Raw genomic sequence first — 16,593 nt, forward strand, 5'->3', positions numbered from 1 at the left:
ATTTAATACAAGGTATTTCAATAAATATCAATTAAATTCATTGAAAGATCAAAGTGTTATCAACAATTTTACATTGATTTCAGCATTCTCTAGCTTAAATCTGACTGCATAGCACAATCAAAATTTTAACATCTTGCTTCCAAAACAAACAGAAATTTATTTTTCTAAAATAGTTTTTTTGTTTTTGAGACTGAGTCTCGCTCTGTCGCCCAGGCTGGAGTGCAGTGGCGTGATCTTACTCACTGTAACCTTAGCCTCCTAGGTTCAAGTGATTCTCGTGCCTCAGCCTTCTGAGTAGCTGGGATTACAGGTACCCACCGCCACACCCGGCTAATTTTTGTATTTTTAGTAGAGACGGAGTTTCACCATGTTGGCCAGGCTGGTCTTGAACTCCTGACCTCAAGTGATCCGCCCGCCTCAGCCTCCCAAAGTGCTGGGATTACAGGCGTGAGCCACCGCGCCCAGCCTAAAATAGTTTTCTTAAAAAAACACTAACATATAAGAATCTATAATCAGCTGATACTAACCACCACCAACAGTAAGATCAGAATTTTGTTTTCACATCTGTCTTCTTTGGAGAAAATTACAACACTTTTTAAAAATTGAGTATGCTTGTTCCCTCAACACTGCTATCTAAGCTTCTTGAGACATGAAAAGGTAAATTATAACCAAGATGATAACATCTTACTGGCTTGATGAGGAATTTGGGGTCCAGCAACAAAACAGAACAACTTCAAAGTCATCAAGATAAATCTTGCTCAAAAAGTTGACAAAATCTGGAATCAATAGCTACAGTTTCAATTCCAAGTTCTAAGTTAGGCATTCAGCTATGAAAGTTAAAGCAATGATATGACACTTATTTTCTTCCAACTTGAAGTATCTGCTTGAACAGATACTAAAAAAAGAAGGTCCAAAAGAAATATCAACCTAACAGCATATATATTCTGTAAGATGACATTAAGAATCTATACAAACTTCACTAGCAGCACAGGTACTGTGCTAAGGGTGATTAGAAGACCCTTCAAAAATAAAGAACATGTAAAAAAAAATTATGCTGGAAGATATCCCAAAAAGAGATCCATTCATATCCTCTCATTTCCCTAAAAAGAGGTTTAAAGTAACGAATTATCTAAGGTTAGCAAGTTATCTTCAGGTCCCTAATAATGCTCTTTCCCTATATAACCCAATCAAAGTCACCTTCCTTTTGTCATACTAAAAACAAGACATGGAATGAAGAAAAAATTATTTAAATGTAGAAATCAAGAACTGTTCATTATGTATTTTACTCTATATGGCATACCGAATAGTAAGTCAAAGGGCTTCCTCTAATACAAAGTACCTTCCTCTACTATTAAACGTCAAAGGCAAATTCAAGCCCCTCATTTTTCAGAATCTACAAGTACACATACAAATATATATTACTTATAACAATCATAAAAATGATGATTAAGGAAAATAAAAGAAATTAAAAATCATTATTGCATATAGAAGGTGTGTACTATTTTATGCAAATAGTTAACAAAATTATTAAAATTTGAAACCAAGATTTACTTTTATTAATCTTTTACTTAATCAAATAGCAAGAGTCATGATATTCTATTGGCCAAACCACAGGACTGAGACACTGACTGGTATCACTTTAAATTAATGACCCAAATGGGTCCTTATTACTACTCTTAATACTTCCGTAGGCCATTCATCATGTCTTTCTCCTAGCAGACTATTTCACAGCACATCTTCACACTCTGCTGATGACCGTGCCTCCCAATTCACTGAGAAAACTGAAGCAATCAGAAAAAAACTTCCAGACTCCCCACATCCTAATCACCAAAGATGTCCACCCATCAGCATGTGTGCCAACAATATTCTGTCTTCTCTCTGTTGTCACAGATGAACTAGCCAGCTCCTATCTAAAGTCATTCACGCCACTTTTATGCTAAATCCTATCACTTTTTTTTTTTTTTTTTTTTTTTTTTTGAGACGGAGTCTCGCTCTGTCGCCCAGGCTGGAGTGCAGTGGCGCGATCTCTCAATTTCACATAAAAATTCCCTTTTCTACTAGATACTTCTTCCATCTTGAAAACAATGAAACACATTATCTTGCCCCTGCTTCCTTCAATATCATATCACCTAAATTATTTGCTTCCCTTTGCAAAAAAACTCTTTTTAAAACATATCTATATTCCCTCCCTCCAATTCCTTCCCACTTTCTCTTGAACTAACACACTCCAATTAAGCTTTTGCACCCACTACTAACTGAAACTGTTCTCATCAGATTCACTGACGACCTACATAATGATAAATACAATGACCAATTTTCTGTCCTTAGCTGAATGGACTTAGCAACATGTGACATGGTTAATCACATCCTCCTCATTGATACATTCTCTTCACTTGGCTACCAGAACACCACACTCTCTTAGTTTTCCTCTTACCTTACTGACTGCTCTGTAAGAGAGAAGACTTGGTAATCTCATCTAGTCTCAGGACCTTAAAAACTATTTAAGGGAAAAAGGTAAACAGCCAGCATAGGCCTTTCCACAGACCCAGGCTTGAGAAGAATGATTTAGATTTCAGTCTCACAAAACTGTTTCCTCGAAATGTTAGAAAGGGAAAGTTAATGTGGAAAACTATGTTCAAGATCCATGCTGTGCAATACAGTAAGCCATGAGCCACACAATGCCATTTTATTTAAATTTTAAATTAACTAAGACTAAATAAAATTTAAAATGCAGTTCTTTAGTCACACTAGCCACATTTTAAGTGCTCAACAGCCACATGTGGCTAGTGTCTACCACAATGCAGGCTGCTCAAAGAACAATGCCAAAATAGAACATTTCCATCATCACAGAAAATTCTATTAGACAGTGCTGTTCTAAATCTTGTTTACTGTTAAACCCTTGATTTGTGTGAACTGAACCTGGACTGTGAGGGCTATCATTGGCATATAGACTCCGAGGCCTGCTTAGCTAAGATAGTACAGAAGACAATTGGGAAATCAAGGAAATGGCTTTCCTGTGCTGTGTCTCAGAACTAAGCACATTTCCCCATGTACTGAAGAGTATAAAAGCTGTGCTTGGACTGTTGTTAGATTTCCCAAACAAAAAAGCTGATGCTTCCCCATGCGGAAGTAGACTACCTACTTCAGCCCTATCTGCTACAAATAAACACACCAATATGCACTGATACATTCCTGAAGGCTGCACTTGGGCAATGAAAATAATGCTGTATATGCTGTTTCCTGTCCTGACAAAGCTATATAAACCTGGTGCCAATTTAAAGCCTGTAAATTGAATTGTCAATCCAAATCTGAGTCAACTACTGGTGATTGTGGAGACTAATGTCAAACTGAGGTATGAACTGCTCTACACAGGAAGCCATTGCCTTTGTTTCTCTATGGTCTTCCATATAGTCCAAATTACTAAGACTTTCACATCTAGGTATGTAAACCAGGCATTTCACATAGAGGTCCAAAAACAAAGCTATACATATTCACATACAGTATACCTCCTTTGCATGTATCTCTTCCTCTCAAATTTGAGTTTCTAATGAAAAGCCAGTCAGATTATACTAGTCAAACCAAGAATAATATTAAAAGTTTCAAGCTGAATTGGAAAAAAAAAAACCTTTGTATTTCATATAACATTTACATAATGATAAACATTGCCCTGTATTATTAATACATTCTTTTAAAAAAAACTTTATACCATAATGAATAAAGTTTGTTGCTTTTAATTAAATATAGCAATTTCTATGAAAATTTGGGTACTGGGTCCTTATTCATAAACCCACTAATACTCTATAAAAACATTATTTTATGAGAATAAAGTTACTTTGGCTAACTAGGGACACATAAACTGCCATACAGGACAGTTACTACAATCTGGAGAACTAAAGTGCAAGTAAGCATCTACAGTGACCTATCAAGAGCTTTCCTCTTGCTGCCTAAAGAATCATAAACTCTCTTATAATTGTTAATAGAAAAAAACTGTTCCATAATTATAGGTTTTTAAAGTATTAGCTAAGATATCCTTAACCACAAAATCTGAACAATGAAAATTCATAAAATATCACCCTCAGAACATATGCCTTATAGTAGAATTACATATAAATGCTAACATATTGAAAACAAAAACTCTTACCTTTTGATCAGGCAGGTTGAAGAGGAATTCTCTGTCAAAACGACCAGGTCTCCTGAGTGCAGGATCTATAGAGTCAAGTCTGTTTGTAGCACCAATAACAACAATTTCACCCCTATTATCTAATCCATCCATAAGAGCAAGGAGGGTTGATACTATAGAGCTGTAAAATAATTTTCAGGCAAAATTAAAAAAAAAAAGAATTGTAAACACCGCTGCTTACAATAATTTTATCAGTCTTTCTTTCTTTTTTTTTTTTTTTTTGAGACGGAGTGTCACCCTGTTGCCCAGGCTGGAGTGCAGTGGTGCGATCTCGGCTCACTGCAATCTCCGCCTCCCGGGTTGAAGCAATTCTCCTGCCTCAGCCTCCCAAGTAGCTGGGACTACAGGCGCATGCCACCACGCCCAGCTAATTTTTGTATTTTTAGTAGAGATGGGGTTTCACTATATTGGTCAGGCTGGTCTCGAACTCCTGACCTCAGGCAATCCACCTGCCTCGGCCTCGCAAAGTGCTGGGATTACAGACGTGAGCCACAGTACCCGGCTTATCAGTCTTTAATGCTAACAAAATAACTGTAGCATGATTATATTTTAATGCAGGATGGAGTGATTTACAAAAATTATTTTCAAAGGCATTCAGAAAATATAGTAGACACCTAAACCTTGGCAATCAAAAAAAAATGGACTTCATCAAAATTAAAAACTTTTCTGTTTCAAAGGATACTATCAGGAAAGTAAAAATATAACCTAAGAATATTTGTAAATCATATATTTGATAATATATATAATGAACAATTACAACTGAACAAGTAAACAATACAAAGACAAATAATAAAATTTAAAAGTAGGCAAAAGGGCCAGGCGCTTTGGGAGGCCGAGGCGGGCAGATTGCTTGAACCTAGGAGTTTGAGATCAGCCTGGGGAACATAGTGAGACCCCATCTCTAAAAACAAAAAATATTTTTAAAAAATTAGGCAAAAAATTTGTATAGACATTTCTCCAAGGACGATATACAAAACCACATCAATAGTCATTAAGCATAAGCAAATTAAACCAAATGAGATGCCACTTCAAAACCACCAGTATGACTATAATCAGACAGACAGATAATTAACAGCTTTTCATGAGGATGTAGAGAAGTTGGAACACTCATACACTGACTGATTGGTGGGAATGTAAAATGATGTTCCTCTTTGGAAAAAGAGTATTGCAGTACCTCTGTTAAACATAAGAGTTGCCAAATGATCCAGCAATGTCCACAAAAAAACTTTTACACTAATGTTCACAGCAGTACTTTTCATAATAGCCAAAAAGTGGAAGAAACCCAAATGTCCATCAACTGATAAATAAATAGAATAAATGTGGTATATCCATACAATGGAATAGTATTCCTCAATAAAAATAAATGAAGTACGAACAGCTACAACAACATGGATGAATCTTGAAATCACTTTGCTAAGGAAGCTAGACACAAAAGGCCACATATTATATGATTTCATTTACACAAGATATCCCAAACAGGCAAATCTATAGAAAAAGAAAGTATATTAGAAGTTGCCTAGAGCTTGGAAGGATGAGGGGAAGGTTGGGAGTGATGGCTAAAGGGTTTAAGGTTTCTGGGGTGATGAAAATGTTCTAAAATTGACTGTAGTGATGGTTACACAACTTTGTAAATATACTGAAAGTCACTGAACTATGCAGTTCAAATAAGTGAACTGAGCTGGGCACGGTGGCTCACGCCTGTAATTCCAGCACTTTGGGAGCCTGAGGCGGGTGGATCGTCTGAGGTCAGGAATTCGAGACCAGCCTGGCCAACATCGTGAAACCCCATCTCTACTAAAAACACAAAATTTAGCTAGGCACGGTGGCAGGCACCTGTAATCCCAGCTACTTGGGAGGCTGAGGCAGGAGAATCGCTTGAACCCAGGAGGTGGAGGTTGCAGTGAGCTGAAGTCGCACCATTGTACTCCAGACTGGGTGACAAGAGCAAAACTCCGTCTCAAAAAAAAAAAAAACAAAAATGAGTGAACTGTACAGCTGTTATTATGGGGTCCTTGTCAGGGTCGCTTTTCTGGCTGGAAACCTCTGTGGCTGATAGTGCCTCTGCCTCAGTTTTGCTTAGACCTGCTGGGCTCATTCCACCCACTCGACCTGACTGCACTCGGCTCACACTACCAGCCTGTATCCCGTGCCTGCCAGGGGCAAGCCAGGCATGGGGCCACAAGGGGTGTTTGAATGAGCAAGTGTGAGGTCCAGCCACTGCGCACAGTCTGGCATGCCGGCTGCTGCACCACAGCGGGCAGCTCCAGGTGCTGGCACAGGTGCTGGCTCTCTGTGAGGCTGTGGCTGGACCAGGCACACTGCAAGCAGCTTCTACAGCTGCCATTGGGGAACATGGTGGTACCTGGAAGCTTGGAGACTCCAGGAACTGCAGGGCCCCAAAGTCACAGCCCTGGCTCGGGGAGCTCCCAGGCCTGGGCTCCCTGAAGGGCTGCAGCTCTTCTCTCCTCTTCACCCACAAAATGGTGAGCAAGGGGCATGTTTCAGCCCTGTTTGTATTATAGCTCTTTCACCCCTGCCATCTGACAGGTCCTGAGTTCTTGTCCTGCGTCCAGGAAGAACAAGGTATGCAGACAAGTGGAGGATGAGCAAGGTGAAGAGGAGCTTTATTGAGTGACAGAATAGCTCAGAGGAGATCCTGGAGTTGGCAGCTCCTCTCTACAGGCAGGTCGTCATGTTGAGTGTTCAGCTCTCAGCAGAGAGGAGGTCCTGGAGTGGGTAGCTCCTCTCTGCAGCTGGTCATCCTGACACCTGTAGCTCTCAGCAGAGAGGTGGCCCTGGAGGGGGTAGCTCCTCTCTGAAGTTGGTCCTCCTGATGTCCACTGAGCTCTGGCTGAGCCGGGGCTTTTATGGGACTCAGATGGAAGGAAGTACACACCAATTGGTCCATGGGGTGGCCATGGGCAGGCCCAGAAAAGGCACCACAAGTTCCCACTCCAGTCTGTGGGACTGGCAGCCCGGCCAACCTTCAGGCCCTCCCTAGCCTGAAGGTGGGTCTCACCAGGGACCCACCCCCTTCTGCCTAGGAGCCTTGTCTGCCTCCTGCTGCCATTAATGGTGCCCAAGCTGTTAATGCCAAGGGGCACCTGCAGGCCAGTGCCAAGCTGCCCTCAGCCAACCGCTCAGCTTCCCTCCCATGTTCATCGGCACCCAAAGTCTGGAGGGGGCTGAGGCAGTAGGGGGTTGGCATGTAGCACTAACCCCAAGAGTGAGCACAACCAGCCAGGCTGCAACAACACCCAGGCTTGGCCCCAACCTTGCTCCAAGATCAGAGCGGGTGTGGGAGTGGGGAGAGGCCAGGCAGTGGAAGCAGACACCTCTGAGCCTGCGGAGACAGGGGAGGCCTTCCCAGGCCTCCCAGAGTGCAGGAATGCCAGGCTCCACAGCCATGACTTGGGCAGCTGTAGATGCACCCAGGAGGGCAGGACCCCTGCCTGCTCCCAGGCCCCCGCAAGAGCAGAGGGAGGCCCGGGTCCACAGCCATAACTTGGGTGGCTGCAGCTGCAGCCGGGGAGCTCCCATCCCACCGACTCAAAAGGGATGGGATTCCCACTTGTCCCCGGCTTCCACCAGCTCTGTGGAATGTGCAGCCCCGGCTACACCTCCCCAATACAGCAGGCATGATGACAGTGGCCACTCCACTTGGCCTGCCACTGCCATCACTGTGAACTGTATCTCAATAAAGCTGTTTTTCTTAAGAAGAAAAAATACAATAGTTTGTTTTTAATAGACAGCAATCTAGGCAGGTTTTAAATGTCTGGAAATGTATATGACGTTCAGTTTCTTTTATATTAGATTTATATTATTGTTATACCTTTGGACAATTCCTTTAGAATGGCTACCACTTTATGTTGAACTCAAAATTATTTTCTGCATATTTTAGAGTAGTTTTTAAAAAATATGACTTAAACATTTCTGAATATAAGTGTTTCATGTCTAATTATAACAGAAACTGTAGTTCTAGTAACAATGTTCTTTCTAGTGTTTTCCAACTGCTCTCATTTCTATTCCTTTACTCTTATTGCTAACACTTGCCTAAAATAACTTCTCCAATATGTTCAACATGTTAAAGAAATCATTCTCCTTCCCAAACACACTGCTCTAGCTGTGTTTCCAAAATCTATAAGCGGAATCAAAATGCTAGATACCCAGTGTATGTGTGAAGGAAGGATGTGTGATTCTTCTTTTCAAAATGAATAACTGAAAATTAGTGACCTAGGTTTCTCATTCAAGATATAAAAGTGGTGGGGAGTATAAGTAGCCTCAAATATAAATTCATATTTAACCTCCAATCTTTCCTTAGTATCTTCCAATTACAGATTGTCATTTCAAGTGTTTGTTGGAATTTATCTGCATTTTTAAGTGTCTTGTAACTGAAAAGTCTTCAGATGATAAAGTCTCAGACAGGGCCAGAAACAGAATTAAAATCTAACTTAAATTATACCAAAAGTTGTCTTTAAAAAAAAAAAATCTGAATGGCCAACCCTTGGATCAAAATCCTTTAGCAACTCCTATTAATGTAGGGAAATTAAAAGTCCAAACTATTTGACACAATATTCAAGGCCTACTTGCTTGTCTCAAATTCTCTCTCTTACGTTATCTTCTAAAAGTGTTGTTTCACCTTTCAAATATAGATCTAAAATCCAATGAAATGAATTGTTTTGTATGGTGTGTAGAGGAATCCAGGTTTTTTTCCCACCAAAGAGATATCCAATTTTCCCAGCATTATTTATAGAAAAGGTCATCTTTTCCCAACAGCATCTGCACTGTCTCTTTTACCATAAATTAGGCATCCATATGTGTGTGCATTTATTTATGGCTCTGGGCTCCATTCCATTCATCTATTTGTCTAGTCTTCTGCCAATATCAACTTTTCTTAACCCTAAGAGGCCTTAATAACTAGTAGAGCAAGTGCTCCCACCTTACAGAAGAAAAGATAATTGAAAAATATTTCTTTCCATTTATTTAATCTTTAATGTTTGCCAATCAAGTTTTAATATTTTCTGTATAAATGTAACATGAGACTTCTTAGACTTACTCATAGAAACTTTTTGCTAATGAGATTGCAAACGGTAACTTTTCATTTTTACACAATTACTAGCAACAAAAATACAAAATTTATGTTTATATTGATTGGTCTAACCTTCTTAGCATCTATCTACAGATTACTTTGCAATTCCTACATACATAATTGCATCATCTACAAATGATAAGAGTACTGTTTCTTCCTCTTCAATATGCGTATCTTGTATAGCTTTGTCTTACCAGACTACACTGACTGCGATCTATAGAACAGTATTGGTCAGAAGTGTTCATAGCAAAACAAACATGCTTGTCATATTCCCCGTATTATAAGAAAAGATTTCATGTTTGAACATTAAGTCTGTTTGTTGTAAGTTTTTCTGTAGCTACCTTTAAGGAAATACTTTATATTCCTTGTTCTGTAAGATGAAGACTTTATTATGACTAAACATTGAATTTTATTAAACATTTCTTCCACATCTATTGAGGTGATCATCTTGATTTTTCTCTAATATGAAAATGTGATAAATTAACATTAACTGACTTCCCTCATATTAAATAAACCTTGTATATTTGAAATAAAATCAATTTAGTCATATTATCCTTTTTATATCTTCCTGATGTAAAGCTCTACCAATCTGTTTAGGATTTTTATACATGTTCACAAGTGAGACTAGTTTCCAATGAATTTTCTCATACCAAGTTTTATGAAGGTATAATTGACATACAAAACCCTGCACATATTTAAAGTACACATTTCGATAAGTTTTGAAGTATGTATACTGTGAAACCATCACCACAACTAAAATAAGTTAACATATCCATTATGTTCTTCCTCATACTCCTTAGACCCTCCTTGGCCTCCTTTACCCAACCCCTAGGGAACCATTCATCTGTATTCTGTCACTACAGATTACTTTGCATTACTTAAAATTTTATATACATGGGATCATACAGTAAGTACTCTTTTTATTCCTAGATTCTTGCATTCAGCATATTCTGAGATTCATCCGTGTTACTGGTTTGATAATAGTTTATTCTTTTTAATTGCTAAGTAATATTCTATCATTTTTTATCCATTCACATGTTGTTTATCCATTCACATGTTGATGGCCACCTGGATTGTTTTCAGTTCTGGGGTATTACAAAAAACCTGCTATAAACATTAACATACAAGTCATAAAGATTTTCCCCTACGTTTTTTCTAAAAGTTCTCCTTTTACCTCTTAAGCTTAGGTCTTTATGCTCTTAACCTTTGATGTCTAAAAAAACCAAAACATTACATTTTGCTTTCCTAATACTGCTTATCTGTCTTCTTTTTATCATGACCAAGCATGCCAGAGGCTTGTCAGTTTTTTCAAAGAACCAACTTTATTAGTTTTTTTCAAAGAACCAACTTTTGGCCTTCTTGATTTCTACTATATCTTTGTTTTCAGCTCACATATTGTTGGCTATGATTTTTGTCTTTACAACACAGGTCATTTAGACTTTAGAGCTATAGTTCTTAATTATGAACATAAAATTATTTGCTTTTTGTTATTTTTCTGTTTTGTATATTACCAAACTTTAGAAAATTAGTTAAAATGTGCTTTAAGGCACATTATATGATCAATTTTCATAAATATGGTATATGTTTGAAAAGAGTGTCCATTCTACATTTGTCTTAGATAAGTATGCCCATTAGATCAGATTCCTGAAATGTGGTGGCTCAAATTAATCTGTAGACCATTAAATGATTTTTTTGCTGAGCCTGATCTACCAATTACTGAGAGATGTACAGGATCTCTCCCACAATGATGATCAATTTGACTCTTCTACCTCGTAGTTCTGTCAATTTTTGTTTTACATAGTTTGAACTATGGTTATTAGAGAATTGTAGATTTTAAATTGTTACTTTTAAGACAGGGTCTCACTCTGTCACCCAGGATGGAGTGCAGTGGCACGATCATGGTTCACTGCAGCCTCGACCACCCAGGCTCAAGCAATCCTCCTACTTCAGCCTCCTGAGTACGTAAGGGCTACTGATAGTGATAGGACACTGATAGGACAGGCACGCACTATCACGCATGGCTATTTTTTTTTTTTTTTTTGTACGGATGGGTTCTCATTATGTTGCCCAGGCTGGTCTTGAACTCCTGAGCTCAAATGATCCTTCTACCTTTAGCCTCCCAGAGTGCTGGGATTACAGGCATGAGCCACCATGCCCGGCCTAATTGTTATATCTTCTAGTAAACTGAATTTTTTATCATTATAAGATTTCTTTTTTATATGCACAGTAATGCTTTCTGACTTATGGTCTATTTTGTCTAAAATTAATGTAGCAATACCAACTGTTAGTATTTACGTGATACAATTTTACACTATTTAATGGATTTAATTATTGTGGACATTTCATATAAACAGAATCATACAATATGTGGCCTTTTGTGTCTGGCTTATTCCATATAGCATAATGTCTTCAAGATTCATCCATGGTGTGGCATGTGTCAGAATTTTTCTTTTCTTTTCTTTTCTTTGTGGAGGGATGGGGTCTCACTCTGTTGCCCAGGCTGGAGTACAGTAGTATTATCACAACACACTACTGCCTTGACCTCCTAGGCTCAAGCAATCCTCTCATCTCAGCCTCCTGAGTAGGTGGGACCAGAGACACAGGCCATGACACGCAGCTAATTTTTTATTATTTGTAGAGACAGCTTCTAGTTATGTTGCCCAGGCTGACCTCAAACTCCTAGGCTCAAGCAATTCTCCCACCTTGGCCTCCCAAACTGCTGGAACTACAAGCATGAGGCCACCACACCCATCCAGAAATTCATTCCTTTTTAAGGCTGAATAAGATTTCATCGTATGGATATATCACATTTCATTTACCTATTCATCAGTTGATGGACATTTGGGTTATTTCTACTTTTGGGCTAGTGTGAATAATGCTGCTATGAATGTTTGTTTTTGTGCTATTTTTTTCCACTATTTTACTTTGAACCTTTTTGTATCCTTACATGTAGATGTCTCACTTATAAACAAAACATCATTATATTTTGTTTTTTGCCAATCTGACAATCTTTGTCTTTTAACAAGAACATTTACTCCCCTTATATTTCAGGTCATTATTGATATATTTGGGTTTAAATCTATAATCATATTTTGTGCTATTTTCCCCATCGGTTATATGATTTCCCTCACTTCTCTTCTTGATTGCTTTTGGATTGACTTTTAAAAATTATTCTATTTTCCCCCACTAATAGTTTAGGAACTACACATTACATTTCTATTTTACTAATGATTACTCTAGAAATTCAAACCTGCATACTGGATAACCAAGAGTTCTACTTGCAGGTTATAATAAAGACCTAATCAGAGCACCCCTCAAAAAACAACTACAAAGCCTATGCATTATAATACATGAATAGATACCTGACATTTCTGGTGAGTAAACAGAGACAGATGGGTTCCGGGGGGAGTTCATGGTCACTCAGAGAATGGAAACACGGTGGGAGTTCATGGTCACTTGGAGAAGAAAAAGTAAGTTTCCTTCTCTCTAGCTTTTAGTCTGGGACTAACTGCAGTGAGGGGGAGAGAGAATATTCAACAGGGGTTGGGGGGGTGCCTTATTAACTTTTCAGCATAAGAGTCTAGAAAAGAGAAGGTAGGAAGTTATCAATATTAAAGAATAAGGGGGGCCACAAAAGGGCAAGAGCTAGTAAGGACACCCCAAACTCAGTCTACCCAGATCTCTAGCTGGTCCTGAACAACAAAGCAGGGAGCAGACTCAAAGGATCTAGCCAAAGACAAAAGGTCTGAAAGGAGATCAAAGCTCCCAGTTAAGAAACTGAATGCATTTCAAGCCTAACTCAGAAAATTGTCTCCTAAGAAAAAGGAAATGTGGCTCACAAAATAAAAATAACAGAATCCAGAGTCTCCAAAAACTAGCAATAATAAAATCCAGGACACAATCCAAAACTGCCCAACAAATTAAGAACCAATAAAAAGAACACATTCTCAAGAGAAAAGAAAACCAAGTGGCTCTAACATGAGATAAACCAAATGTTGAAGCTAACATAACAGAATTTTAAAGCAACTATTGTAACGAAGCTCAATTAAATAAAATACAACATGCTTAAATGCATGAAAATCACACTGGAAAAACAGAAACAATGAAAAACAATCAAATGTAAGTCCTAGGACTAAAAAATACAATTTCTGAAATAAAAAAATGTGTTGGATGAACATAACCAAATGGACATGACAAAACAAAAATAAGTGAAGATTGACTAAAGACAGACAAAAATTATCCAAGGTGAAAACAGAAAAAGACTGAAAAAGGACAAATTTGTAGATACAAAATCAGAATAAACACAAAGAAAGCCACACAGAGGCATGTCATGGCTAAACTGCTGAAAGTAAAAGATACAGAGCAAGATACTGAAAGCAGCAAGAGAAAACCCAAATATTACAAAATGTGGGAACAACAATCTAATTAATGGCTCTCCAATTACAGGCTGTGATGCAGGCCGATGGAATCCCGGCAGAGGCCAGCTAACTCACTAAGTGGAAGAGTCGGAGTTGAGATTCCAGGGAGACCAAGACGACTAGGGTCTACAGGAAAGAGTACCACAGAGGAGACTGCTCCACAGAAAGAAAACTCAGGAAATGTGCACAAAACTCCTCAGCTCTTCAATTAAATACCAATCAGTGCATACATGTGATGAAACTACCCAAGGCTTAGGGAAAAAAACACTCAGAAGAACTAGAAATAAGAGTACTCTACACTCACAGAGAGCCAGGAATAGTGCCAGTTCCCACCTGCCGAACTGGTAAACCTCATGATTCAAAGGTCATTGCCCATGAATACACAAAATGATACTGCATCAGTAGCAGGGAATAATTAGTCCTACACTCAGGGCTACTCAAGATCCATATCACAAATCCTTTTTTTTGTTTTTGTTTTTGTTTTTTTGAGACAGAGTCTCACTCTGTCACCCAGGCTGGAGTGCGGTGGCGTCATCTCAGCTCACCGCAACCTCCACTTCCCAGGTTCAAGTGATTCTCTTGCTTCAGCCTCCCAAGTAGGTGGGATTACAGGCCCCCGCCACCATGCCCAGTTAATTTTTTGTATTTTTAGTAGAGGCAAGGTTTCACCATGTTGGCCAGGCTGGTCTCAAACTCCTGACCTCAGGTGATACACACGCCTCGGCCTCCCAAAGTGCTGGGATTACTGGTGTGAGCCACTGCGCCCAGCTGACAAATTTTAAAAGCAAGATTCCAAAGAATCAAACTGTTTTCAAGTAGACTAACTGTGTCTCAAAAGGAAAAAAACAAAACAAAACACAACAAAACCACTTCAAGAATATCTACTTACAGTAATATAGCTAGCACTCAACAAGGTAAAATTTACATCTGGCATCCAATAAATATTGCAAAGCATGCAATGAAACAGGAAAACACAATCCGTAATGAGAAAAATCAATAAAATAAAACTAACCCAGAAATACAATATTAGAATTGGCAGACAAAGACATTAAAGTAGGCATTATAACTATATTCCAGATATTGAAAAGTTCTATATATATATATATATACATATATAGATGAAAACAAAAACATGAGGCAAAAACATAATGAATAGGATTAATAGCAGATTAGACATTTCAAAAGAAAAGATTAGTGAACTAAAAGTCACAGCAACAGAAACTAACCAAAATGAAATACAGAAAAGATAATTTGAAGCAAAATTAACAAAGTTTCAGCAAACTATGGGACAACATCAAGAAACTTAACATATGTGTAATTAGAGGCCCAAAAGGAAAGAGGAGACAGGAGGTGGGGAGGACAGAAAAAATAATGAATAAATAGTGGCCAAAAACTTTACAAGTGTGATGAAAAACACACCCAAGAAGCTCAATCCAAGAATGAGAAAAGGGGAGAAAATTCCACCAAGATATATCATTAAATCGCACAAAACCAGTGAAGAAGGAAAAAAAAATTAAATGTACCCAGAAAAAAGATACATTACATACAAAGAAACAAAAATAGAAATAAAGCAGAATTCATTACTGAAGCAATACAAATGAGAAGAAGGAAGACCAACATCTTTAAAGTATGGAAAGAAAAAGAAAAAAGTGTCAACTTCAAATTCTATACCCAGAGAAAATACTCTTCAAAAACAAAGGCTGGCCAACATGGTGAAACTCCAGCTCTACTAAAAATACAAAAATTAGCCAGGTACAGGGTGGGCACCTGTAGCCCCAGCTACTCGGGAGGCTGAGGCAGGAGAATCACTTGAACCCAGGAGGCGGAGGTTGCAAGTGAGCAGAGATCGCACCACTGCACTCTGACCTGGGCAACAGAGTGAGACTTCATCCCAAAAAAAAAAAAAGTGTTTTCAGATATGGAAAAGTCAAAAGAACTTGTCACTTGCAGGCCCACATTGTAAGAAACGTATGCATAAAGAAACTGATACTAACTGGAAATATGAACATCTACAAAAGGACAGAGAGCACCAGAAATGGTAAGTATAAAAAATATTTAAGATATTTTTATTTACAATTCTTCAATCGTTTTTAAAGTTTTAAAAATAAAATGTATAAGGCCAGGCACAAGGGCTCACACCTATAATCCCAGCACTTTGGTAGGCCAAGGCAGGCGGATCACTTGCAGTCAGGAGCTCGAGACCATGTCTCTACTAAAAATACAAAAATTAGCCACGCATAGTGGCGTGCACCTGCAATTCCAGCTACGCAGGAGGCTTAGGCAGGAGAACTGCTTGAACCCGGGAAGCAGAGGTTGCAGTGAGCCGAGACTGCGCCACCGCACTCCAGCCTGGGTGACAGAGTGAGACTCTGTCTCAAAAAATAAAAAATGTATGACAATAGCACAAACCTCAGAAGAAAAATGCAAGTATACTATTTCAAGGTTCCCATATTATACGTGAAATGGCCTATCATCAATTGAAGGTAGATGGTTACAAGTTAAAGACATACATCGTAAACCCTAAAGTTACTATGAAAATAATAAACAGTAATGGCTAATAATCCAGCAATGGAAACAAACTGGAATCATAAAAATTATTCAACTAATCCAAATGAAGGTGGGACAATAGGAAAAGGGAAACAAGAAACAGATACGCTAATAGAAAAACATCTAGATGATAAATTTAAACCTAACCATATCAATAATCACACTAAAGTATAAGTGTCCATTTTGAAGGAAATGGTATTTTCATTGTCTTGATTGTAGTTACGGCTTCACAAGTATATATGTATGTTAAAACCTTCCAAGTTTTACTCTTTATCAATGTCAATATTGTGTACATATATATAGTATATATTTTATGTCAATTATACCTCAATAAAGCTCTTTTTAAAAGTCAATAGCAA

General features: G+C 38.3%; 1 protein-coding gene across 5 annotated transcripts in view; it reads right to left on the reverse strand.

The window, feature by feature from the left end:
* Positions 1-16,593, reverse strand: part of ATAD2B (ATPase family AAA domain containing 2B) — a 234,062-nt gene that overhangs the window by 137,733 nt on the left and 79,736 nt on the right. For all 5 annotated transcript variants that reach the window (XR_009209482.1, XM_058426973.1, XM_058426974.1 and 2 more), the window contains exon 14: positions 4,142-4,301. Coding sequence is in view for 4 of the 5 variants with exons in the window: in XM_058426973.1 (XP_058282956.1) it covers positions 4,142-4,301 (160 nt within the window). In the remaining variant the exon portion in view is untranslated. The remainder of the gene's footprint in view (positions 1-4,141; positions 4,302-16,593) is intronic.

This window comes from Hylobates moloch, unplaced genomic scaffold (genome assembly GCF_009828535.3).
Source record: "Hylobates moloch isolate HMO894 unplaced genomic scaffold, HMol_V3 SCAFFOLD_13, whole genome shotgun sequence".
NCBI lineage: Eukaryota > Metazoa > Chordata > Mammalia > Primates > Hylobatidae > Hylobates > Hylobates moloch.